This window comes from Dipteris shenzhenensis, chromosome 1, assembly GCF_047967505.1.
Source record: "Dipteris shenzhenensis isolate YYH24624 ecotype China chromosome 1, Dip_SZ_1.0, whole genome shotgun sequence".
Classification (NCBI taxonomy): Eukaryota; Viridiplantae; Streptophyta; class Polypodiopsida; order Gleicheniales; family Dipteridaceae; genus Dipteris; species Dipteris shenzhenensis.
Genome location: NC_141596.1, coordinates 61,429,073 through 61,455,375, shown reverse-complemented (window position 1 = coordinate 61,455,375; position 26,303 = coordinate 61,429,073). Strand labels below are relative to the sequence as shown.

At 42.2% G+C, this 26,303-nt stretch overlaps 1 protein-coding gene across 1 annotated transcript in view; it reads right to left on the bottom strand.

The window, feature by feature from the left end:
* LOC147906155 (uncharacterized) overlaps positions 1 to 26,303 on the bottom strand; it is a 118,712-nt gene that overhangs the window by 92,065 nt on the left and 344 nt on the right. Inside the window, exons 2-3 of the mRNA XM_087376700.1 lie at positions 15,667 to 15,716; positions 9,382 to 9,471 (exon numbers count right to left, since the gene is read on the bottom strand). Coding sequence (XP_087232826.1) covers positions 9,382 to 9,471; positions 15,667 to 15,716 — 140 coding nt within the window. The remainder of the gene's footprint in view (positions 1 to 9,381; positions 9,472 to 15,666; positions 15,717 to 26,303) is intronic.

Sequence of the window (26,303 nt, the reverse complement as noted above, 5' to 3'; positions counted from 1 at the left end):
ATTGGATGAGTGGCTATGGCAAAAAGTAAAGCGCTTAGGGGACATCCTTGCCTAATAGAACAACCAAGAGTCCAGGTTATAGAAATATCCCCTGAAAGCATGCAGGCAGCTTTACTATCTTGATATAACTAAGTGATAACTTGCTGCATTTTTGTGCCAAATCCCAATGCCTGCATAGTTGATGAAATAAAATCCCACTTAACCATATCAAAGGCTTTGGCAATATCAACTTGCAATCACAAAACATCCTGCTGCGTGTATTTGGCATATTCAATTCCAACATAGGCATTAGCAATGTTATCTATGATATGCCTACGCGGAACAAAACCATATTGCGCCGGATGCAACCCATCATGTAAAAACCCCTTTAGCCGATCGACAATCATTTTGGTAGTAACTTTGTAAATGACTGGCATAAGGGTGATAGGTCTCCAGTCAGCCAAAGATTCACAAATTTGCTTTTTTGGAAGGAGTTTAACAAGACCTCTCTTCCATGTGTCTGGCATTTTCTGATTTTGCCAAGCAGCGTTCACCATATGCAGCAATGTATGCTTCAAAAGAGGCCAATATTCTAGAAAAAACTCAACTGTAAGACCATCCCATCCTGGAGATTTCCATCTACCACAGGATTTGATTGCATCTGACAATTCCCTCTCAGTAAAAGGTTCCTCAAATTCCAAAGCTTGAGTAGTGGAAATAATAGAAGAAACATGCTGTAACAATAAATTTCGTGCAGCCAAAACCTGCTGCGAGGGAGGAACTGTAGAACCAAACTGCTGAGAGAAATGATGCACACAAACAGAAGCAAGCTGTGACCGTGAGGTAGTCCATGAACCATCAGGCAGAAGCACCCTGCAAATTTCTGTTTTTAATCTCCTCTGATGCAAGCTTTTGAAAAATTGTTTGGAAGAGCAGCCTTTATTTGTAAAGGCTCTTTGTCTTGCTCTAGTCTCCCATTTAGCCAGTTTCCTGTAGCCAGTTTCCTGTGATCATTGAGTTTAAGACAATGTCTAGCTTGGCATAGTGTTGTTTGCTGATGCAGGGACAACGAACGAAGATGGCTGAATTCAATGAGGTCTTGACAAGTGAATTTGGCCTGAGCAATCGTTTCCCTCAGAGTCTTCATGTAGGACTTGCCATAACCTCTAATCACAACTTGCATTTTGGAAACAAAAGAATCCCATTCATTATCAATATCAATATGGCTGCCAGAAGACAGAGAATGAGATGCTTCAGTAACCATGGCCTTGAAAGCAGCATGTTGCAAATAGCTATTGTTCACGATCAGATGTCGCCTTTGTGGCAATCTATCATCTGGCATATCATAAAAGGATAACCTCAACCATAGAGATGCATGATCTGAATGCACAAAGGCATAGTCAATCCACATTTTGCATGTAACATCACCATTTTGTTGCGGAGCTACACTATACCATCGATCCAGACGTGCCTGATAAGAAGAAAGGGCATTATGTTGGAAGGTGTATCCGGGTGACAAAGGTTGTAATTCCTTCCAAAGATCAACCAAATCAAGATGCATCAGTAATTGAGACCATGCATGTCTTTCAGGGGTTAACATATGAGTATGTATGGAGGTATTGTCACCCTGTTGTGGAGCATTATTGAAATCCCCACATATAAAGGCATGATATCTTCATGGATATTGTTGCACGGCATCCCAAATTGCAGTTCTTTCTCGAGAGGATTGAGGTGCATAGACAGAAGCAAATTCAAACACCTCTCCTTGAATGATGCATTGAAGAATCAGCCATCTATCTTTATTGTCATTTAAAGCAATAACTGGCTGAAGCTCATGTTTGATCAGAAAGACTACCCCTGAGAAAGAGTGCTCCCCAGCATAGAAAATATCATAGCCATAGTAGTGACCTGTCTTTCCTGCATAGACATGTTGGTTGTGTTCTTGTAATGCCACTATGTCAGGCTGAAATCTATTGATATACAGCCACACAGATTTCCATTTCCTACTGTCACACATCCCCTAGACATTAAGTGTAAAACATTTGATATGAGCAGTCATATTTACAGATATTTATAGTAAAATAACAGCTATGTACAACAGCAAACTTCATGATGTCAACCCTGCATTTCTATCTCAGGGTCAAGGCCACTTCCCTGAGAAGAAATATCCACCTGAGGAGTAGACAGCAAAGCAGCAACCTCTTCTTCAGGGAAGAGTGTTCTGCTAGCTGTCACTGCAGCCCATGTGATCCCAATTCCTATATTGACCTTTGGGGAGTTTCCACTAGAAGACGCACCATTCCAAGTGCGAGGGGGTGGAAGTCTTCGAGCAGAAATAACTTTTCTTGGACTTTGCCATCCATCAATTGGAGGTTTCGGTCCTTTTGTTGAGGGTTGAATAGCAGGAGGTGAATGTGAAGAAACATTTCCATTTGAAACCACTGGAGCTTTGCCTTTATCCTGAGTTCCAAAAAACTGTCTACTACCTTTGTTTTTATTTCCAATGGAGGTAGGAGCATCTTTAGTAGGCATTTGAACAGGCAAAGTAGCAGGAGGCATTTTATGCTGATTCATTGGACACTGTGAAGCCATGTGTCCAAATTTTTTGCAGTCAAAACAAGCCCTTGCAAATAATCCCCATTTGAATTTATAAAAAGCACTTCCCATGTCGACATTGTTCACCGTGACTGAATAAGAGTCTGGTGTAGGATTATCAGTATCCCTGAGAATGCAAAATCGATTCGAGTTGCCATTAGGCCGTGGTGGGCAGACCACTTTGCCTAAAGTCGCTGCAATTTTAGGCAAGAGTGAAGCCATGCATTGCGGGAAGTCTACAACTTCAACCGAGACCGGACATCGGTGTCGGATCAAAGCTTGAAAATCTGTTGTGGGAGACCATGGCAATACGTGCACCATTTGCTGCCCAAAAAAGGGGGGCGAATGTTCCAAAAGCATTTGCCTGTGTATCTCATCTACCATAATGACCTTAAAAAAACCCCTGGCTGCATAGTGTACCTTGCGAACAAACGAGCCAGCCAGTGTGCGAGTCAACCAATTGCCTACCTCTGCAGCAGGTGGCATCCGGCCTGGTAAAAATAAAATGACTGCATTTTTGGCATATTCTCTAACTGGATCCACAATTTCATCCACTTCAACCATAAGGCCAACCGATGGAACCAAGTCTTTCCACTCTTTCCTTGTGTCTGCAAATCCTTCATGCATGACATCATAGACCAGTTGTGCCTCAAGAGAATCATGTACCGGGTCATGCTGACCCTCAGCCTGATTTTGCTTCTTGCACTGAACTGAACGATCCTTTTGAAAAGTTTTTTCATAGGAATATTCAGCCATAGCTTTGGAAGAAGGTGGAACCCAAAAAGGAGGTACCTGTAAAGTGATAGTGGAGAAAAAAACAGTCCCAAAAAAAGCCCACAAGAAGCCAACAGAGAAGAGAAAAAGAGTGTATTTGTAAGGAGAAAAAGGGGAAAGAGAGATGTAGAGGTCGAGAGAAGATAAAAAACAGTTTTATAGAGGAAAAGGAGAGAAAAAACCAGTAAAAATTCCCAGATGAACTATATTTTAGAGAAAGAGGGAAGATTTTGGCGATGGGAAAGGTGCACCGGACCTAGAGACCCAAGAGGAGAGAAACGGGAGCAAAGAGCCTTCAAAATCAGTGTATAGATGTAGTCCGCAAGCAAATCCCTGTATAAAATCAATCCAGGAGCCGGAGATGAACTGGTAGCAGCAAACTGTAGCAGGCGAAACAGTCTGTACAGGCCATACACCTGTACGAAATCTGTACGGCATATAGTAGCTGCTCCAAATCACCGTATTTTGAGCTCTGATACAGCGCAACAGGAAGCTGAGGCTCACGGGCTGGTTGGGGGAGGGTCTAGAGCTGTTGCGGAAGGCTAGAGCTCTCTCACACACACACTACACACTCTAGAGGCACATACACCTTGGATGGCTCCCATGTTCTTCCCACTCACACATTGGCCACTATCTGGAAAGACACAATACAAACCTTGATGGCCATATGGGTGAGGATGCAGGATCTTCACGTGCAACGTTTCTCAGGGAATGGAGGGGCTCCCCTTTTTTCTCTGAACCATTGACTAGGTTGAGATGGCACTTCCAGCCTCAACTGTGGTTACTCCATTGCTATGATGAGGACTTTACTTTGACCCATCTAGGGAGATTTATTGTATTGTATTGAGACATGCACACCTTCTCAGGGAGGAGATTGGATGGACAGTCCTACCTCCCCTCTCATGGCTGCCATTCTGAAAGCTTGGGACAGCTTCAGAAGTACTCTTCCGAGAGTTCCACCCTCCTCTCGTGAAGAAATTGACAGGCAGCCCGTCATGTGGAATGATTGCATACTAGATGAGCATGGCAGATCACTGGGCATGTTACTACATGCAGTGGTCTAGATGGGAGTTGGGCCCTGACTCCACGGTGGGTGCTTGGAAAGCTTTCAGGATGCTTCCAGAGGATCACAAAGGTATCAACGGGACTTTGGAGAAGTTAGAGTGCTATTTCTATTGGCCAAAGATGCGGAAGGACTGCAGCCAGGATGCAGCAGATAGATGCAACCATACCAGTGGAGTGGATGGATACATACCATTTTCCTATCTCGGAGTCCACCTAGTTGGGGGCTTTTACGAGGACAGGTATCCCTCTACAGGTTATAGCCTTGCGGGATGCACATGAGGATACCCTTGTCTTTCAGGTTCATGCAGGAGGCAGACTCCATAGATCTTCAGAGGACATTCTCTTGGAGGCTCCTTTTCAGCCTGTTAGAATTGCAGGATACATGGAGATGGGTAGAGACTCACAGTGGTATCTATCCAGACCCTATTCTCCTGGCTCTTGGATCTTGGAGGCTTTGGTTGTATGGAGGTTTTCCTATTAGATCCTTGTAGTAGGATCCAGGGAAATGGGAATGGATAGATGAAGGGCATCGAGAGAAGAGCATCCCCTTCTTTCGCTACACAGTCAGAAATGCCAGGAGATTCCAGCTCAGTTGTAGAGGTTGGAGGCCCTCTAGAGCTTCTCATTAAGATACTTTTCAGATTTCTGCAGAGATGTAGAAAAACTTTTGGAGGACAATTTGGAAATCCCTCAGGAATAGGAAAATCACGTTATTCACCTGGCTTACTATTCATGGAGGGATTGCAGTGAACCTATGGAGATCCAGGTTTGGGGTGACCCTACATGTCCTCGATGCCACTCAGCGGTTGAGTCAATGCAGCACTGCCTTTGGGAGTGCACTCAGGCGAGGACGATACTTTGCATTTTTTATAGAGCACCCTTCTTCTTGACCTGGGGATCAGTTGCTTGGTTGTCACTCATTGGTCCACAAGCTTTCTTCGAGGGACATGACACGGACACAGCTTTCTTTGTTCGACAACACCTTGTGGAGTCATGCTCCCTCCGGGATGTTCCGTTTACTCCATTCAGAGCTCCCCATGCTTCTGTAGACACATCTTGGGAGATTCTAGCTAGTATTACAGCATGGCATATTTGGAGGGAGAGCTAGATGTACAGAGGCTTTGGAGGACTCCCAGGTTCACCCTTCTCAGACTATGGCCAGTATCTAGGCAGATACTATACACACTTTGATGGCCATTTGGGCGAACATACAGGGAACCTCCAAGACTGCTACTGCTAAGAGGGTTGCTTTTCTCAGAGTCTGGAGGGGTTCTCCTTTCTTCTCTGACTCTCCTTCAGGGATGAGGTGGCATTTTCAGCCGCCACCTGGGATTTTTGTTTGCTCATTCTGAGCTGTTTTTTCTCATGCTTGACATGATGTACTCCCGCACTTGAGCTTGCTTTGAGGTTTTTATTCATACTTAATGAAGTACTTTTCTTGCAGAAAAAAAAAAAGATTTATTGTATTGCATGTTTTTTCTCCCATGAGGTATCTCAAGGAGGGTCTTTCATACTTAATAGAAGTCTTTCATTTGGATTTTTTTTTTTTTTTGGGAGTAAAAGTCAGTTCAATAATCATGGGCATTAGACCAATCCGGAGCATCTAAATAATCATAACTTCCAGCTCTTGAATCCCCAAATCTATGGATTGGGTCTACTAACTAGGCTGAAAAAAACTAAGCCTACAATAGAGCTGTACACCTAGAAAGAAACCTCATGTGATCTTACCAATCTACCACTAGATTGCAGCGAGAATAGGTACACCACTGCCGAAGACGGCACACATCCATCTCAGAGAGCTGGGCTGTACACCATCCCCTATAGTCCAATCCAAGGGATACCTGAGTGAACTTGATTAATTCACCACACATTCCCCCTAACATGGTGTATGCATTGAACTCTATTATCCGTAGGAAGGTTCTTGAAAGTCTTGTAGGACCCCACTGTAGTAGCCCAACCTCCCTACCACCTAGGCTATTGCATATATCTTGAAAGGAAGAGACTAGTCCTGTAGTTTTCCCTAAGGGGGTCATGGTGGATCCCAAGAAGACTAATACCATCAAAGAGTGGCCTACTCCCAAAATATTCATGAGTTGAAAATGGCATCTTTGCTTATACTCTCATTCTTCCCCATTGAATACATGTGGCTTTGAGCCCACGACATTGGATGTTTCTCTGGACCGAGGGGTAGTCTCTGCTTGTGAGGATTGATAACTATATTCGAGTAGATAAGTGACAGTCAGTCAGCTTTAGAATATTATCATTAAGATTTGTAGTGTAGTTAATATTGTGTCTACATGGTTTTCCCTCAAGTTTTGTGAGTTCCGAATGAGGGATTCCTTTTTTTCTTTCTTTTTCTTGCTTGGCATTTTCTTGATTCCCTTGTGGCGCCATGCTTTCCATAATGAAAATAAGGGGATCTTTCTGATGACAAGAGGGAAGCTGAAACCCCATTTGACAGTGGATGTGACAAGAGATGCGATCTAGATGAGAAAAAAGAGTGGGAGAAGTTGCTGGAGTGATTATTGGCATGGCAATAGTTGCAGTGATTCTGCACATTCAGCTGGTAAATACTACAAAACAAGCATGCGACATCTTGAAGGGCCTATACACTTGGCATGAACAAAGGCAGTCCTTGGCTTATGAGAGGGACAGCTGGATGAATCTGATGGAGGGACCAGGATTGGTTCAGACCACTGGCATGTTTGTGATCAAAGAAGTGTGGTGTGTGGATGTTTTCTGCTACAAGGATTACCTATTTTCCAAGATCGCTAGCCCATACAAAAACATAGGGTAGTTGCGTGGTATAGTCCTGGTATAGGCCAACTCCCCTCTTATAGCGGCAAATTTACCAAGAAAGACACAATTCAACTGCATGTGCTCACTGATTAGTAAAGAGAGCAACATAGATTTCAAAGAGGACTGATCCCTCATTGCCCCTGGAGCTGTCGAAGCGCAGCGAGGATGGGAGCCCTCACAATTATGACCTGCATGCAAAGCCTTCAAAGGGACTACACCTGGGGGATGGTGGCTTGGTTGACCGAGGGAGGTCACGCATTCCAGATTGATGAGGTCTCTCTAGCTTACCTTTACAGGGTCACAGCATTCAAAGGATAGAGCTCCATGAGGCGGTCCCTCCTGATAGCCCGGATCCTCATCCCCCTCCGGAGGATAGCGTGTGGGAGGTAGTAGCCAGTATCACGGCATGGAACATTTGGGTTGCTCGTTGTAGTCTAGTGATGGGCGAGCATTCGGTTCCACCCTTGGCTACCTTGGTCGCCATCTAGTAGGATATCATCTACACGATGCGCTCCACCTGGGAGCGTGGGACCCCGGGCTCTAGGGCGACTTTCGCGAGGTGCGCACATTTCTGCAAGGCTTGGCCTGCAGATTTTTACTCCGTGAGGGATTCAATGGCTGCATAGTCCACCCACCTGGCTAGCCCCTATACCAGAGATTCCCTAAGGCCACTAGTGAGCTGGGTTTCTTTGGAACAGGCTGATTTTTTCTTCTTTCAGCCTTGATCCGGTTTTTTCCATACTCAGCACCTTCGGGGCTGCTGTTTTGTATGGAGTTTTTAAAGCATTAATAGAAGGTTCCTTTCTTTGCAAAAAAAAGATCTGAAAGAGGACTCTGATGTACAGCCAAAACAGAATATATACAATGGTGGAAATCATGTACAAAAACTGCCAAAACGGAATATATATATTGGTGGACACCACGTACAAAAACTGCCAATAGATGTACGAACACCTTCAGTAACAACCACTGGTAAGGTAGTAAATCTGGCTTCAATGCTGCACCCTCTGAAGTGGACTCTTCATGTTGTGCACATGCCTCTGTGTAGGCTTCAGTAGCTGCTCAAAGGTAGAGAACTCCTGCAAAGTTCTGCTCTAGGGTTTGTTGCAGACAAAGCTCCCTCCAACACACCTCCTTATGCTCCTCTTACAGAATGTAGATCTGCACCTAGGTATGCTGCGAAATGCTGGGACTTCTGCTCCTGCAAGAACTGACTCTCTGGCCTTGTGCTGCTCTAGATGCAGCCCAATCTCGAGGATCACTGTAATATCCAGACCCCCAACAATGAGGCCTTTACATAGGCCCCAAACTGGCCGACCTTGCATCAGACTATCTGACCAGCCTGTCAGCCAACCAACTGGGCTGACCTAGATTTTGGTCCTACTTAATAGTTCTCTTTTTTTGTTTAAAAAAAAGAGCCTAAATAATTTATTTTGTTTTTCCACACCTTCCTTGCCATCATGTGGCTCTATATCTTCACCTTCCAAAGCGGGTAGTTTCTCCCTTCCAGTTTGCCTCAACGTTCAAAATTTGGAATACGCACTCATGAAGCCATTGGAATGAAGATTCTGGAAATGACACTACACGATTATGAAACCAATACAGACCCTGCACTCCCCAGTTGACAAAGGCACATTTATCTAGATCTAGGTTGCCAGGGGGGTGCTCCCACCTATAAAAGGAGGCAAGGGACGTGGAAGAGGCCACACAAGGAGATGTGTTGGCACTGGTAGCAAGGAGGAGAGGGATAATCATGCAAGGAAGAGGGGGAAAGGCAAGGGCAACAAGGATTGTAGGGAAGATGGAAGGGGCAAGCATCATTCCTAGAGTGTGGACTTGGACATCAATTTTGTTCCAAACTGTGCTACACAAATTGGTGTTACGATCTACATAGATGGCTGTAAACTTTTATGATATTTTTATGAAAATTTAATACGTTTTTATTCGCCACACAAAAAAGTTCACGCCTTTAAAGGTAGCAAAATGCAACTTGGAACAAAGGAAGTTCAGTTAGGCTTTTATTTTAATTGGTAAATAACTTAATTTGAAAAACTAATTGATACAGTACATTTTAGTTACTTTTGAATTAGAATTTAGAATTGATTTGTATGGTGCCATTCTATGTGAATTCGGTACAAGTTGGAAAATTTTCTTTAGAAGAATGCTCACCAGGAAACTCTCACAATATAGTCAAACAAAAATACCATGCTGATAAAATCTTGGATGTTCTTGATAGTTAAACCTGTACCCCTGTCATACCTACAAAGGGTCCAATCATTCCAAATAATATGCCTTCAGTGTGAACATCCTTGTTTCTTTAATCTTTCAGCAGTAAAATGTATTAGGTATTAATAAATAAAGAGGGGATGAGTTCAAAAAACCTGCTTATCTCAAATCCCAAAATATACATCGATAAACAAATATATATTAGCTCTCTAACAAGGAAAACAAAGGGATGGGAATGGCTCAAACAACCTGTCTTAAACTAGGTACATCATGGGTGAGGTCAAATGCAACCCATTTGTGAAAAATGAGTAAAGTGGAAGAGACACAAATCGTCATATATGTCCTGAGTAATATCATAAACAAATACAAGAAGGGAACAATTCCATCTCATGCAATACTCAATGAACTCAAAGAGGATGCCACTATCCCATGCTTTGTCAAAAGTCTTTGTCATGTATCACTCTACTTCAAAGTATCCAATACATGACAAATAAGATTAGGGCTACTTCAAGTTACCACCCAGCCATAGACTCCTTTGAGAGCTTTCATGTATGTTCTCTTTCTAGTATTCTACATGAGAACCTTTCATAGGCTCTCTCTCTCTAGAATCACCCCTTAACCCAATGCATGCCATGTGGACTTCTAGGATGCCATGTATCCTTCCAAGGGCCTCATTCTTTAACCCCTCTAGGCATCCCTCTCTAATGCTAGGCCTAGTTGTTCCTAAGCACTTACCCTTTTATTTACTAACTCTTAATCTTCTTCAATGATCTTACTCTTTTATTTACTAACTCTTAATCTTCTTCAATGATCTTGTTGCTCTTATGTCCACTGTCACGCTATCAAGCCCTCTTAGTTTCCTGCCTCACCATAAACAAATCACAGGGCTCCACGATTATCATTGACGTACATTCACTTCCCCTTGAGAATGGTTTACATCCTCGAAAACAAAATTGGGAAACCTCCTCTAGAGGATGGTTTCCCTTTCCCATGTTGGACTCTCTTTAAGTCTATCTTTCAGCTTAACCAGACATTCTTGACACTGTATGTCTTGTTCTTTTTTCTAGTCTATCTAAATTTTTTTCTGGTTCATGTAATAAAGATGCAGGTTCAATGAGTTCAACTAGGATTTCATTTCCAATTATATTGTCATCATCTCCTAATTTCCTTTTAAGTCTACTTACATGAAAAACTGGATGTACTGTACATCCTCCTGTGGTAAGGCTAATTTAGCACAAGTTCTTAAATTCTCTTAAGCATTTCAAAAGGGTCCACAATACCTAGGAGATAAATTTAGACATTTACTTGTCTTAAGGGTGTCAGAAGATTCTGACACCCTAAGATAGAGTTTTGATTTTCCTCAAACTCCAGAGTGTGGGTTTGCATAACTTCTTGAGCCTTTCTAATGCTATCTTTAGCTAATTTAAGCATTTGATTCATATCTTCAAGAAAGTCTTGCACTGCTTGTTGAATCTTTTCTTTTTTGAGTCCCACTGCCAATTGCGGTTCTAGGGAATGGACTAAAACCTATTGTTGAATGTGTGGAGCTATTCCATGCAAATTCCAACATGGGAAAATACTATTTCCAATTAGTTTGTCTTTTTACTTACATATACATAAAGCATAGTCTTAATGACTTGATAGACTCTTTCAATTTGACCATCACTCCGTGGATGATTCACAGTGCTCATACTTAAATAGTTTACAACCTCATAAATACAACCCTCCAAAAATGGTTGTTAAATTTGCTATCCCATACTATAATACCACTGTTGGTAGCCCATACAATCTAAATAGCTTTGCTAATTCAGGAGTTTGACCCTCTTCATTGGTTGGAATAACTGCGGGCGAGGAGGGGGTGGGCCAAAAATCATGAAACATTTCACTGTACTCACCTTGAGTGGAGCGTGTGGAGCACCGAAGAGGAGGGGAGGAAGGATTACGGGGTAATAAGAGAGGAGCGTTGACTACAGGTGGAGGGTCGCGTTCATCAGGGAGAAGAGTAAAGAGTGCATCGATGAAGTTGTCATCCTCCCCATCCACGAATGCATGTGGGGGTTTAGTTACCTCAACGTTAACTACACATAACTTGTTGATCAGAGTCCTAGCGACACATGGGTTGGCGCGGGCTGAGCTAGAGATAGTTGATGGACCAGAGGAGCATTGGATGCGGGGTGGTGGGCCCAGTGGCAAGAGGTAGCACAGTCCTAGAGCTGGATTTGGCAGCTGCATGGGAGGGGCACGTGGAGCAACCACAAGAGTTGAGTGAGCATCATGAATGCCATCATTAGGGCTGGAAAGCCTTTTGGGAATGCCGAAACAACGCTCCGTGGTAGCACTCTACCTGAGAGCATTCCGAGCACGTTCTAGGCGTTCCTTGCATGTCCTCTCGTCAGAACAATGTTCCAGACATTCCGGATGTCAAAGCCCCGTTCTGTGGCAACTATGGTGCGAGGTCACATGTTGGGAGGCACTTTTGTCCAGGTACTATGTGGCATCAACAAAGTTTGGGGGGTAATCCGTAGAGGTGGTGGAGCAAAATAGTTGCAAAGGGGGATTGGATGTAAACATGTTTGCTCGAGTCTAAAGACGGATTCTTAAGGATCTTGGAACGACCGTGGATCCTTGAGAGTGGGCAAAAGATTTTTCATTCTTGGATGGTTGTGACTGACTTGATTGATTTCCAGTTGAAGTCAACAAAAGTGGAGGGAACTGTTCATGATTATTAGGTTAATTTGAAGGAGGATGCTTGGACCGGTGGTGAACTTATTGTTCATAGGATTTGTGAAGAAGACAGTTGGTGAAGAGAGGCTGGCAATGGATTCCTGTTGCTTTCTCATTGCGTCTTCTTGAAGGATTTGTGAAGAGAGGTTGGCAATGGATTTGTCAAAAAGACAGTTGGTGAGGAGAGGTTGGCAATGGATTTGTGAAGAAGACGGTTGGTGAAGAGAGGTTGGCAATGGATTCTTGTCGCTTTCTCATCGCGTCTTCTTAAAGGATTTTTCCTATGAGGTTAGAGTCATAAGACCACTTTGAGTGGTGATGAAGGTGCACCAAGAAGCAAGAAGAGCAAAAATGAGCATCATAACTTGTTGAAGAGGTGGGATTTGGAGACTAGCAAAAGCAGTATCATATAGTTGGCTTGCAAACGGTCAAGAATGTCACCAAGTGGTATTTCTCCCAAGAAATAAAGAAGAGTCTTTATCAGATTGACTATGGTCAAAGAAAACTGACTTTGGTTCACTAGAATAAGTTTGTACCTAGATGAATCCAGGAACATTCCCAAACTCATCCTCTAAAAACACAACATAGTGCAGTTTCAATCTCACGATAGTCACTCATAAGATTGAAAACCATAAACTCCATCACGCATAGTAGGGACTAGCTACGATGACATCCCCACAGACATCATCAGCGCCCAACAGTGCGTGTAGACCATAGTATAAAAATATGCTCTCACACATACGAATCCACACACCCACCTACTTGAGCATCCATTTATACAAAGTCTTCGTACTGAGTTTCTGTCGGCATTGCAGAGGTGAAGGGCAAACTCAGCCATGACGAAGGCTAGCACTAAAGGAGAAGGCTAATCAAAAAGTAGTCCTAATCTCTTCATTCAAGCTACAATTGCTTGTGAAGTCTAAACGATTTCATTTTAGTCTCTCCCAAACGAGCTGATAGGGAAACACACCATTTAAGATAGAAAGAATTATCGCAATACCAGCAGGCCACAACTTGGACGAAAACTTCACAAAGGTGAAATTTGCATGTCCGCTAATACGGCAGAAGCATATACCTAGATGAATCCAGGAACATTCCCAAACTCATCCTCTAAAAATACAACATAGTGCAGTTTCAATCTCACGATAGTCACTCATAATATTGAAAACCATAAACTCCATCATGCATAGCAGGGACTAGAATAAGTTTAACTACTTTTACTTTTGCTTTGCATTGGTAGAAGAGAACTGTGGGGACGTCCACAAGGGACTAGGATGAGTCCAAAAACTAGGAATGCATGCATTTCGCTAACCTTTGATGGGTTAACGTGTTGGAACTTGTTTGTGCAATGTGTAGGACCTAAGAGAGTGCAAATAGAACCCAAGAGTGGGGAGAAAAGCACAAAAGCCACATCCCACGAGGCCTAAAAGCATGGACAAGGGGGGCACCTCTTTAAAGGAGGGCCCATGAGATACATAAGGCACCAAAAGCACCAAAAGCTTGGTTTTTTTTGTAAAACTTTCTTTTAGAAAGCAGGCCCTAGCTTTTTGCTAGGCCTAGTCTATAAAGAAAGGCCCTAGGCCTCCCATATTCATTCAAGAGTTGTACTCATCTTCATGCTCCTTTCAAAGCCAATTGCATTATGCTTCAGATGGTGACATTTCTGTGAGTGGCTTCACCGACTCAGATTTGTCAGGGGACATAGATGATCGCAGGTCCACTTCCAGCTATTGCTTCTCATTGGGCTCAACATGTATCTCATGGCTCAGTAAGAAGCAAGACCGAGTGTCTCTCTCTAGCAATGAAGCAGAGTACAAAGCTGCAAATTCAGCCACTATGGAATGTATGTGGTTGAGGAAGCTTCTGCATGACTTGTATAATGCTCAGGATGGTGATGCAACTCAGATCTTCTGTGACAGCCAGAGTTGCATTGTTATTGGAAACAATCCTGTATTTCATGCTCGCATGAAACACATTGAGAATCACTATCATTATGTGCAGGTTTGTATTACAAATGGCTTCATCGACCTCACATATTGTTCCACTAAGGACGATGTGGCCGATATCTTCACTAAAAGCATGTCAGCACCTCTTTTCACACGACATCGACATGGCTTGGGGATACGAGACATACAAACAATGTCAAGGGGGGTTGTAAAATGACATTGTTTTCTTTTGTACTCCCATAGGTTGCTATATCCTCATGTGGATGAATTTGTGCAACCAAGGTACTTCAGGTACTACTAAGACTAGATTCTAGAGTACTTCAACCTTATCATTGAGGGGGGATTTGTAGAGATATCTACAATGATATGGTGTTGTAGGCCATAAGTCAACTATATGGTTGACCAGTACTTGGGTACTATATTTACCAAGTACTTGTATTGTTTCATTTGAACATTTCAGTTGGAGTTCACTTGCGTTCACTTCTTGTTCTCATGTTCACAACTCTTCTCCATTCTTGTTCCTACAATCTCAACTCTGCAACGGACTCCAGGAAAAATAGTGAGCCACTCCACTCCCTAAGAAAAACAATCCTCCTAGTAGAAGCTGCCAGGAAAAATTGTTGCATGCTCACATCAAGGTGTGTGCAGCATCTGTCCAAATACTGGCCAAGGTGTGTGCAGCATCTGTCCAAATACTGGCCAAGGTGTGTGAAGGGTGGATCTCGGAGCGATCCAAAGCCTTTGCGCATCTGGATCTCCAAATATGCCACACTATAATATGTCAGAATCTCCCATGAAGTATCTACTAAGGCATAAGCAGGTTTGTAAGGAGAGACGGGAGAGAGCATGATTAGACCAAATGTTGTTGAGGTGGGATAGCCCAAGAAGTACCATGTCTCTCATAAAAGACCTAAGGCCCCGAAAGAGAGAGCCAAGCCACCAAGTCCTAGGTCATGAAGCAGGGAGAAAGAATGCGGTGCTCAATTGACTAGCAAATCTTAAAGATGATCCTTGCCTGTCTGCAGTGTTTCAACTTTCTCTTGAGTTCGAAATGATTGACAATGGTCATGCTTAGTATTTCGACATACAAATTCAAAGAGATTCCATTACAAGTGATATCAAGCTCTATCAACAGAGATACATGCTTGGTATTCTCACCAGGTTTCAGATGGAGGCGACCCAGCCCGTGCAATTGAAGTTGGGTTGCGTCTTTTCAAGCAGAGGTCTCTGCTTGATACCTCAGTCCTAAGGTCTTTTCTAGGATAGCTTGAATAAGGACGATCCTTTTGGATCGTCTCTATTGGTCAATTTCAGTAACCGTCAACATTTGGCCTATATGGTTTATACCTACGTTGATGAATACAAGCTTCTTTTCACGTAGACAAGCGTGTTTTCTCTCTGCATGCATTCTTATTTCTACAATCGTGAATACATCATAAAGGACTTTTTCAAATTTAATCAAGGCATTGTTGCCTACAAGATGATGTCATTCAATAAGTGAAGACAAATTAAAAAATAATTTACATATTAAACTGATAAGGAGGTTGACCTTACTTACGTGGAGTATACATAAAGGGCTCCAGACAAAATGGCAAGGTTAAGCTCCAACTAGACAACCATAACAAACAAAAGTAAAATCAACTTTAGCTTCTCAATACTTAAAAATGTCAAAAGAAGTTTCTCACAAAAATAAGGCCGTCTGTATACAAATTACCAAATGGGATAAATAGTCTCCCAAGCATTTTATTTTGTTTTCCAAATGCCTTGGAAAAGTATTTGGAAAACAAAATGTGCCTTATTCACTTCAATGTCCTCAGTCATTCAAGGAGGGCGATTTTCCAAAGCTTTAAATCCGTGCTCAAATTGAGCTTTCATAGACATTATGTTTCACCTCCTAACTAAACCTGTGACACTCGACCGAAGTATCGTCTACCAAGCGTAACTAAAACAGAAGCGAATTCAACAAACTAACCAAATTGCTTGTTTAATGGTTTACTTAGTGCTTGACGGATGATCCTTGCGAAATTACACTTTCCACAGTTATCGGCTAGCATCTACCAGATACTATAGCAACTAACGTCTTCGGTGGTGGACTTTCCTTGGCACGCAATAGGGTAAAACTAGTTTATGGTACCATCTTGGCCTGACATGCAATCTTGCCAGTGTTGCATGTCAAGACTCACACTAGTCATCTGCAGCGTGATGTGGGAGCCACCCTGCATGGGGTGTTGCTTGGTACTTTACGTAATCTCAAATCTCTTTTTATTAATACATTCAAGAGGCCTGAGAGAGAGAGAGAGAGAGAGAGAATATGAAGCAGCAAAGAAAAGAGAAAGAGAGAGAAAGGGAGAGAAAATGATGGGGCCATAAATGAAATTTTAGCTTAGCGAGCTAGAGAGAGAGAGAGAGAGAGAGAGAGAGAGAGAGAGAGAGAAGGATAAGAGGAGAGAGAGGGAGAGAAAATGATGGGGCCATAAATAAAAATTTAGCTTCTTTGAGAAGACTCCATCAATTAGGCCAATGCCCTAGGGGGACGCCAAAAACCAAGTTGAATACATTCAAGAGGCCTTCCGGGGCAAATTGAGCAAAGAAGAAGAGAGAGAGAGAGAGAGAAAGGGGGAGAAAATGATGGGGCCATAAATGGAGAGAGAGAGAGAGAGAGAGAGAGAGAGAGAGAGAGAGAGAAGAAGAAGTAGCAGCAGCAAAAGAAGAAGGAGAGAGAGAGAGAGGGGGGGGGGAGAAAATGATGGGGCCATAAATGGAAATTTAGCTTCTTAAACGATGCACCATCACTTAGACTTGGCCAAGGGCAGGCCAAAAAGTTTATGGTGAAACACAGCATAGATTTGCATAGAATTAGAGTTACCATGTCATTCGTTCTACTTCCCTGTAGACGTACCACTTCAATACATTAGAAGATGGTAGATTATGTGGTGTAATCCTTTATGTTACATTGTATGTTTTTTGATTCTACAAACTCTTGAAAATAGCTTAATCTATGGAAATGCTAGTTTCTATTTAAAACCTCTTATAAAAATTACTTTGTTATATATGTGATGATATGATATAGACACCATCTTCTATCGGAAAGCCTCTTTCTCATCCTAGTAATAGGTAATAAGATGGGTGGTGGTGAGCCTTTGCCTCCATAATTGTTGCTTCCTTTGATGATCTAAACACCCTAGGACGTTTGATTTGGTCTTGTTGCATACACAATCTTACTCTCCTTTTGCATCTATTGTACCATGCGTCCTCTCTAGTGACAACCTAGGTATGCATTCAACTTTGTTAATATGTCTTCTACGTAGGGTGTAATTTGGACACTGATTCCCCTCTTTATCTCGCCACGTTGAATACTAGCTTGGTTAGTCTCCTCAAATCTTAGAATTGGCATTATGAGGAAATTTTTATTCCATGCTTCTTTTCCATCTTGAAGTATTGTCCCTTCTTCCCTCTTTGTCTGTTGGAGGACCCATTGAGGGAGATCTTAACTTTCCTTTTCGAGAAAATGACTTCTATTGAGTTTGAACAAAACCCACAAGAGCTCCATGTAGAAATACATCAGGCAAGCACACCCTAGAAGGGGCCAATAAAGAGCTCCTCAGAGGGAACAAGAAATAAATCAAGGTTGTGGGCTGAAAGTGCCATCTCAAGCCTGCGGTGTACTCTAAGAAAAATGAGAGCTTCTCCATTCCCTAAGGAATATAGCCCTCTTGGCAGAAGCTGCTTGGAGGCTACTCGTGAGGTCTCTTGCATGCTCGTCCAAATGGCCATCAACGTATGAATAGTTTATGTCTAAATAATGGCGAAAGTGTGAGAAGGGTGGACCCATTCTTAATCTCCATGATTGGAACCTACTAGAAGAAAGCTCTATTTAAATTTGTTTCAAAGGTTGGGTTTATTAGTTCAACTATGATCTACTGGAAATTTTGGATTCAACTATTTTTGTCCCCATGAGTGGCATTGCCAAGCTTACAACTTGTGCATATAGGGTTACTTGGATTTTACCTACTACTAGTGTGGTTTCTTGGCTCTTACTTATTAATGTGGTTACTTAGGACACAAGGACAAGGTGCCCCAAAAAACTATGATCAAGTCCATAGGGCTCTCCCTACTTGCCCCTACTAGCCGACCCTCACTCCTCTCTCTATGATTGGTTGCTATCCTTCTGCCCTCCTCCATTTGCTAATCCTGCTAGCACTTAGCTCTTTTTGGGCTAAGAGCAGACCTCTCAAGCCCATTCCCCTTTTTTCCTTTTCTAAAGCCTTTGGGTTGTTCTTTTTCACCCCTTGAGGGTTTTTCTTTCTCATTGTTTCTCTATCATTTCCCATCTCCCCTTACCATTCCCCTTCATCCTCCTCCCTCCTCTTGTTGCATTGGAAGGTGGTGTTCTTTGTTTGCCAAAAAAGAGAAAGGTTGTCAATGAATTTTTAGTTTGGCCATAGGGTCTCTCATGGGGCAAGTCCTCGAGCCCCCAACAATTTTGATCTCCCTTTCTCTAGAGGACAAGTAGTAGGTGCAAATAGCTATACAATCCCTTCAAGGTAGAGCAATAATGTGGCACATTATGGGCCTCATGCCCACTTCAAGTTAGGTTCAGGTGAGCTTGGCACTAGAGGGTGACCACATCCATCTATGGGAGAGGAGTCTTCCTCCTCAATAGAGTTCTCCCATCACTACCAAAGCCTTACGGAGCAAAGTCCTTGGCCATCTTTTATGGCCTCCACTTGGTCTTCTTCAAACCTTAGTACCACAATTTTATGGTAGGCAACATGGAGACGATATATAATGTGGCAAGGTTTCCCATGATGTCACATTTGCTGATGCTTTGGAAGGAATATAGGTTGATTCTATCTTTGATCAAGGCTTGCTTCAGAACCGTGCTACTATCCCCACCCATAATAGCCTCAATCCTTGCAAATGATGGTATTCTATGGATTAACATGACCGTGGAGTTACTAGAGTCCCTTATAGAGGAGTTTCTTTTAAAGACCTTAGACATTGATGAGAAAAGATAGAGGATCAAGGTCTTTGGCCTCCCAAGGCAGTGCCTCACGTGCAAATAGATGGGACACCCATGCAAGAGCTTACCCTTATAGTACAAGTCATGCCTCCTCCCACTCGTAGCCTTGACCAAGAAAATAGTAGGAGAGGCAAGAGTATAGATCTCCCTACATAGATAGACAATGGTGGGATTCTCAAACCTCTTAGGTTGAGCCATCCGAGAATGACTCGAGTTATTATCCCTCCGATGGTCCACACCGCCATATTCCATCTAGGAGGGATGGAAGGAGAATGATAATCCAGATGATGCTCCGGAATATGGGAATTATCCATGCAATGATGCTCTGAAATCTGAAAGAAGGGAGGGGACCTTTGGAATTTTCTAATTAGGGAGGAATGGAGGGAGGTGGGACTTGCATGGACTGCAAGAATCCTAGCAAGGAAAGTGCAAAGATCCAAAGACATCACCAGCCCCCCACCCAAGAGGAGGAGACATTGGATGACCTACAACACGTAAGGGAGAGGCATTCTTTGATATTTTGGTAGACTTCCATCCCCTTCCTCTCTTCTTCTACCTCAATGCCCACCCTTGGCCATCCACTCACTCTAGCCAAGGGTGGGACGATCAGTTGACATTATACAAGGGCTAGCTTTAGATATCCGACAAAGAGGTCTAGAGTTTTGGTCTCTAGCTAAGGGTGGGAGTGGGGTGTGTGCATTTTAATAGCCTAGGAGCAAGGGCTACATGTATAGGCCTGAGAATGGGCTACATGGATAGGCCTGAGGATGGGAGACTCCAAGATTGGGATTTCGAATGTGTATGCACCTACATGTCATCTGTAGCATGCACCTCTCTAGAGAGGTCTTTTCGAGAGGCTCTCAAATGTGGACTCTTGGATTATTGGAGGAGAATTCAATGACATAGAGTTTGACGAGGACAAGAAAGAAAGAGCCTTCTTCTTAATGATGCCTTCAATTGATTATAGCACTTGGGAGTAGTTTATTTTCATGGTTAGCAGCCAAGATCCCTAGTGCGAGAAGCAAAGTTCACGAGGAGAGCATTTGGGGTTGACATCCCTCATTGATCACCCATGCATCGCAATAGATAGGTGGTGGCCACTTTGACAGATGTGGAGCTCTTAGAGGCCCTCAACCATAGAAATTCCCAAGCGAGGATGGCCTGACACTATTTTCCTTTTGGTCCTTTAAGGAGGTCATTCATCTCCCTTGTTGTTGGATTTCTAGAGATCTTTAGCTCAAGGTTTCTTCTCCCATAGTCACTGAAATGGGGTTGTCGCGAGTCTGGCTCCTCATGAGCATGAGGCAATAATATAGCCCACCACTTCTATGTCTTGAAGAGACTAAATTGCTATATTTACTTGCTATTTGTTTTTTAAAGAAAATTTAATTATCCTTCCATGACTTCTCCAATAATTTTTCTTGTGAATTGCCTCAAAGAATGCCTAGAGCCTTTTCAATCATTTTTTCCTTGATATTAATGCTCTGACTTTAACAGACAATGTATCTCTCCTTCACGTTCACTTCATCTATCAACTTGGTGAAGTTGGTGAGAGAATCTAAATCGGTATTTTGAATATTGTGTGAAAAGCTCTCTATTTTCAAGATTAGGGAAGGAAAGATTGTATAAGGAGCTCTTGTATGTCTCGATTTCATGATTGGGGAAGGAACAATTGTGTGAGAAGGTCTCGCACTATGTAGGTGGGAAGGAAAGATTGTGTGAGAGGCTCTCGGACTGTCCAGACATGGAGGATCAGGATGACACATTTTGGAGCTTGATGTATCCAGGGGAATCCATTGTGAGAGGAGATAAAAGTTATAGGAAGAGTGCAAGGGAGAAAGGTCAAAAGGAGGAACGATCAAGGAAGCCAAAAATGGTGGAGTAAGGTCTAGATGAAACAACGAAATGAGTAAAAAATGGTGAATGAAATGGAATAGTAGAGGCTTTATTAGAGTAAGGGACAACGTGGTTGGCTCAAGTGAGGGTCACCATGGTGGTTGGGTGAGGCCTATTTAGCAGTCACCACAATGGGTTCTCTAAGACATAACAGTTCTCCTCCATACTGGTAAGACAACTTTGCCGCAAGCATCAAAGGCTAGCCATAAGTATTTTCCATACACAAAATTGGTGGCTTGAATTTTGATTAATAACATGTGGCTCATGATTATTTGGATGGCACCACCGGGCTTGCATGTGATTAAGTAGAGTGTAGTTAATTACCAGTCACCACCATGGTGGCCCATGATGCCAGGCATGGTGGCTCCGTCATGATTATCTGGATGGGTAGCATGTGATTAATTGGTGCCTCAAAGTTTGATTAATTGAATGTGGTTCATGATTATTTAGACGGTACCACCAGGCTTGCATGCGATTGATTACTAGTTAATTACCAGTCACTGGTATGGCAGCTCTTTCATGAGTATTTGGAAGGGCTTGCATGCAATTTTATGTCTCCATGGAGAAGTGATATTTTGTAAATTATTTTTAGTGTAACTAATCACTAGTCACTATGGTGGCATGTGATTAAATAGCGGCTCATGATTCTATAATTGGACGGGCTTGCATGCCGGTCTAAATTTTACTCTAGCCTTCTAAATGTTAGAATTTTATTCAAAATGGTGACCTTATTTTAAAGCTCGATATTCTCTAGGCCTTCTGATGAAGGTTTGGATGGCAAAGGTGGCCTCTAAAGGTTGCAAAATACATCACTATGTAGCCAAGCATGTGATTAATTGGTGACTCAAATTTTGATTAATTGAAGATGGCTCATGATTATTTGGACGGCACCACCAGGCTTGCATACGTGCAATTAATCTTCTAGTCACCACGGTGGCCCATGAGGGATTATTTGGCAGCTTGAATTTTGATTAATTGAAGGTGGCTCATTATTACTTGGATGATTAAGTAGAGTGCCACTATTACTATTTTAACCATGGCCCTGAACACGAAGAATGCTATTTGGCTACTTTGCACCATGCTCCCCACTTCTAGCTCTCATCCACTTGTCCACATCTCAGCTCTACTATTTGGCTACTTTGCTCCATGCTCCCCACGTCCAACTGTCATCCACTCATCTGCTCCCTTGCTCATCTAACCCACTGCTCATCTAGCAGCCTCATTTCTTTTCACGTGTTCATCATCACCGTGCCTTCTACCGACCCCAATTTTAGCCCCTCTTGTATTAACATGATCCCCATCTTATCTGCTTTTTTCTACAAGGCGATCATATTGCACACCATAGAAATTGAGATGCCCGCACTGTGCCATTAGGGGAGAAATGCGGTCTCAAAAGGGCCTCCGATTAGTGTTTCCTAGTTTCAAGGGACGAGATAGAGATTTGAGGTGTACCAATGAGAGTGCTCCTTCATGTGAGGCAATGGTATGTTGAGGTGTACAAAAGGCCATGTTGAGCATTCATGGGTAGGGAGACCTCTCACCCATGGTTTAGACCCATGATCCTCACTCCTAGCCATTGATCTGATCTCTAATCCAAGGTTCATATTCAAATTTGTGGTAGAGCAGTCCCAGCCAATCATTAGATCAAGGGGCAGATCTAAGAGATACTATCAAAGGATTAGAGGGATCAAATATAAGCCCTTGACTAAGCAATAGACCCAAGGGAGGAGATAAAAGAAGGAAGCACTGCAATCTTAGCCATTGATTTATAGGAGATCCAAGGGAGGACATGAAAGCAAAGTGCGCTTCAATTGTAGCCATTGATTTGAAAGAGATCCAAGGGAGGAGGTACACCAAAAAGGCGCTTTAATACGGGCCATCCATTTGATTTAAAGGATATCCAAGGGGAGAGTTGCACCAAAAAGGCACTTCAATTTGAGCCATTGATTATGCCCTTCAATCATAGCCATCCAATTGTATAAATGCATCTCCATCCTCCAAGATGTGCATCCATCTCCACTCTTCAATTGTATAATCCATCTCCACCATAGATCTACCCAATATCAATGGTCCACAACTAAAGGCACCTTCTCGCTCTTCAATACCCCTCCTATTTGTCAAAAATGCGAGTTTGGAGCCCACCAAAGGTACCTCCCTTAAGTCGCCCACCATTTTGAGCATCCTCGGCCTTGGATCCATTTACCATCCACCTCCATCCAAAGAACTACTCTCATGTCTTAGCTCCCATGCTACATGGTAATTACATAGTGTAATGCTAAAATATTCCATGGGAAGCTCCCCACTTAACTTTCTCCAAAATTACACGCATTATGATGACATGAATTGACCTCCTTGCCAAATCAATTTCCTTTGTGTGTGCTTCTCTAAAGTGCATTTATCAATATGCTTTTTGTGAATCAGTTCTTAGTGTTAGCAACATATATATGTTGTGGTGCTAACAACCAGAATCAAAGCTTTGCACAACATTTCCCATTTGGCCTCCATAATAGTAGTGAAAATATACTACTTCTTGTGTGATTGTAGTTCCCATATACACTATATGGAAAAAGAGTCTACATTGTTAAGTATGGTTCATAGGGAAGGTCATCATCCATATACACATGTGATTGTAGTTCCCATATGCACAATATGGAAAAAGAGTCTACATTGTTAAGTATGGTTCATTGGTATGGTCATCATCCATGTACATGTGGCGAGACATATGTGTATATGTTGTATACATGGAGTAGGTGATTAAGTATATAGGGTAATCTAATACTGCTAGGAAATGATGTCACAAAATGGAGAACTCTAATACTGCATAAGAAATGATGTCATCAAATAGATCAGCTTACTAATATTAGGTATATAAAGAACTTTACTGTTGCACTGGGGAATAATGTCATCAAATACATGAGCTTACCAATGATCACTTTTTAGCTTTTACACATTGGGCCTAGTCTCAATATGTGTAGTCGAGAGGTATGACATCCAACATTTTGAACCGCTTCAAAATAGAGCCAACATACCTTGTTTCACTCAGAGAAATGCCTTTCTCCATTTGTTTTATATCAACACCAAGAAGCCCAAATCATGCATTTCCAAGCTATTTGCAAAGGTTAACCTTGACCTCCTTGATGAGCTTCCCACAATGAGGGTCATCCAGATAGAGCATTTAAATAAATCCTTTCAATTGCCACATATATTCCTCTTACTGAAGCTCTCCATTAAGGAATGCAGACTTGACATTCATTCGATGCATGTGTAATTACATATCTTGTGATGGGTGTAAAAGTCTCCTTATACTCAATTCCCTCCTACTAAGCATATCAGTTTGTTGCCAATGTTATCATATATATTTTTCTAGACTCCAATCAGCTTTGTGCTTGACCTTGTACACCCATTTGCAACCAATGACATTATTTCCCTTGGGTGGTTCACCAACTACCAAGCCTCATTAGTTTAAATCCCATTAAATTCTTATTCCATAGCACAAAACATTCCTTAGGATCTTTTGCCCCTAGGAAGTGAATAGGTTCTTTCACTTGTGCCACAAAACACCGAAAGGTTGCTTGCAATCTTCTAGGCTTCATGTCCTTGGCAATGTCTCTGCCTCATCCACAAATTTCTTTGCCTCTTTGGGATTTTCCTGGATGATGGTGGGTTCTTGGTCATGTTGTACATGAGATATGCTCTTTGGTTGAGAATTTGCAAATGCTTAGGGCATGCTTTCCAATTTCATTAATAGCTCCTTATCAGATATACCATGTTCTATGGATGTTTGCAAATCTACATCTATGACATTGTCATGTATTTGTTTGTCTACTCTTCCATTTGATTCCTCATGACAATGATCGAAAGTAGCTTGGTATACTTTCTCATCAAACATCACATCATAGAGAGCAAACATTTTGTGAGTTATAGGATGTTATGGCTTATAATCTTTATATTCCTTTGTAACCCAAGCATGATGTAATCTTTACTCTTGGGAATTAAACTTGCTCTTGTCCTTTGACACATGACCGTAAGAAGTTGATCCAAATACATTGAGATATGTCCACTCCATGCTTCCTTTAGTGTCATATCACATAAAGCATTAATGGGGAGCCAATTGTGCAAACTGCTCTTAGCATATACTTGTCAGATGTGTCCTTAGTTTGCATCATGCTCCTTGCACACTTATCAAAGGTTTGGCTCTTTCTTTCCACTAAAAGGAAAACTTTGTGCACGTTTCCTACTATTTGCAAAAGCTAGTAAATGCTTTGGAGACATACTCTATCTATTTTTGCATCAAAGGCATTTGATTCAACAACCAGACTAAGTTTCTACCATCACCTTAGATTCTTTAAACATTTGAAGAAGTTAAGACCTTTGCATCATGAAGTAGACAAATACTTTTTCAGTGTAGTTATCGATAAATGTGACAAAGTAATTGCTAGATTTAAGTGATGATGATATTGTATTCACATAATTTGCAATGTCACTATGTACCACTTTTAATGGTCTCTTGGCTCTTGTGGTGTGACCCTTTGGAAAAGAATCTATGAATTGTTTCTCATAAGGACATCCTTCACACGATTCTCCCTCTTTGATAAATGGGATTCCATTGACCATGTTCTTGTGTTTAAGCAACTGTATAAATCTTTGTCAGAGTGGGAAGGATGCTTCAGAAGTTTGTCTGTAGCATAAGTTCTTGGAGTTATGGGAGCCATTATAAAAAAATCCTAGTATTATATACAACATATAAACCCATCATACGAATCCGCCTTCTTTGTTGAGTGGAATCTTCACACATGAACATACTTGCTTTGAGCCAATACTCAAACACACACAAATAACAATGTAAGCCCTCTAGATGGGATGCTAGCACATAGAGGGCATGATCATCTCCCACTAGCTATATAGATCAAGCAATAGTCCCTCCTACATGTGCAACATACCCCTTTGTTTGAGATAGCATGTTGTTACAACTTGTAGGGGCACGAGACCATTGCTCATTTCCTCTCACAACTAGGCCATCATAATGCCATGGGCATGTTCATCGATTAGGTCCTGGAATTTAGGAAATAATTCTTGAGTGAGCACATGATATCGCACTACCAACCACCACTAGGTTAGCTCTCACATGGTATGCTACATTTTGTCATTATAACCCTCTTTCTATCCCATAGGTCATGTACAACCTCCAAGAGACATTGATATGGTCACCATAGTCTCTTCCTCCCCCATTAGCTGGTGTTTGCTTATGTTACACGTTATAAACTATCATGTTTGAT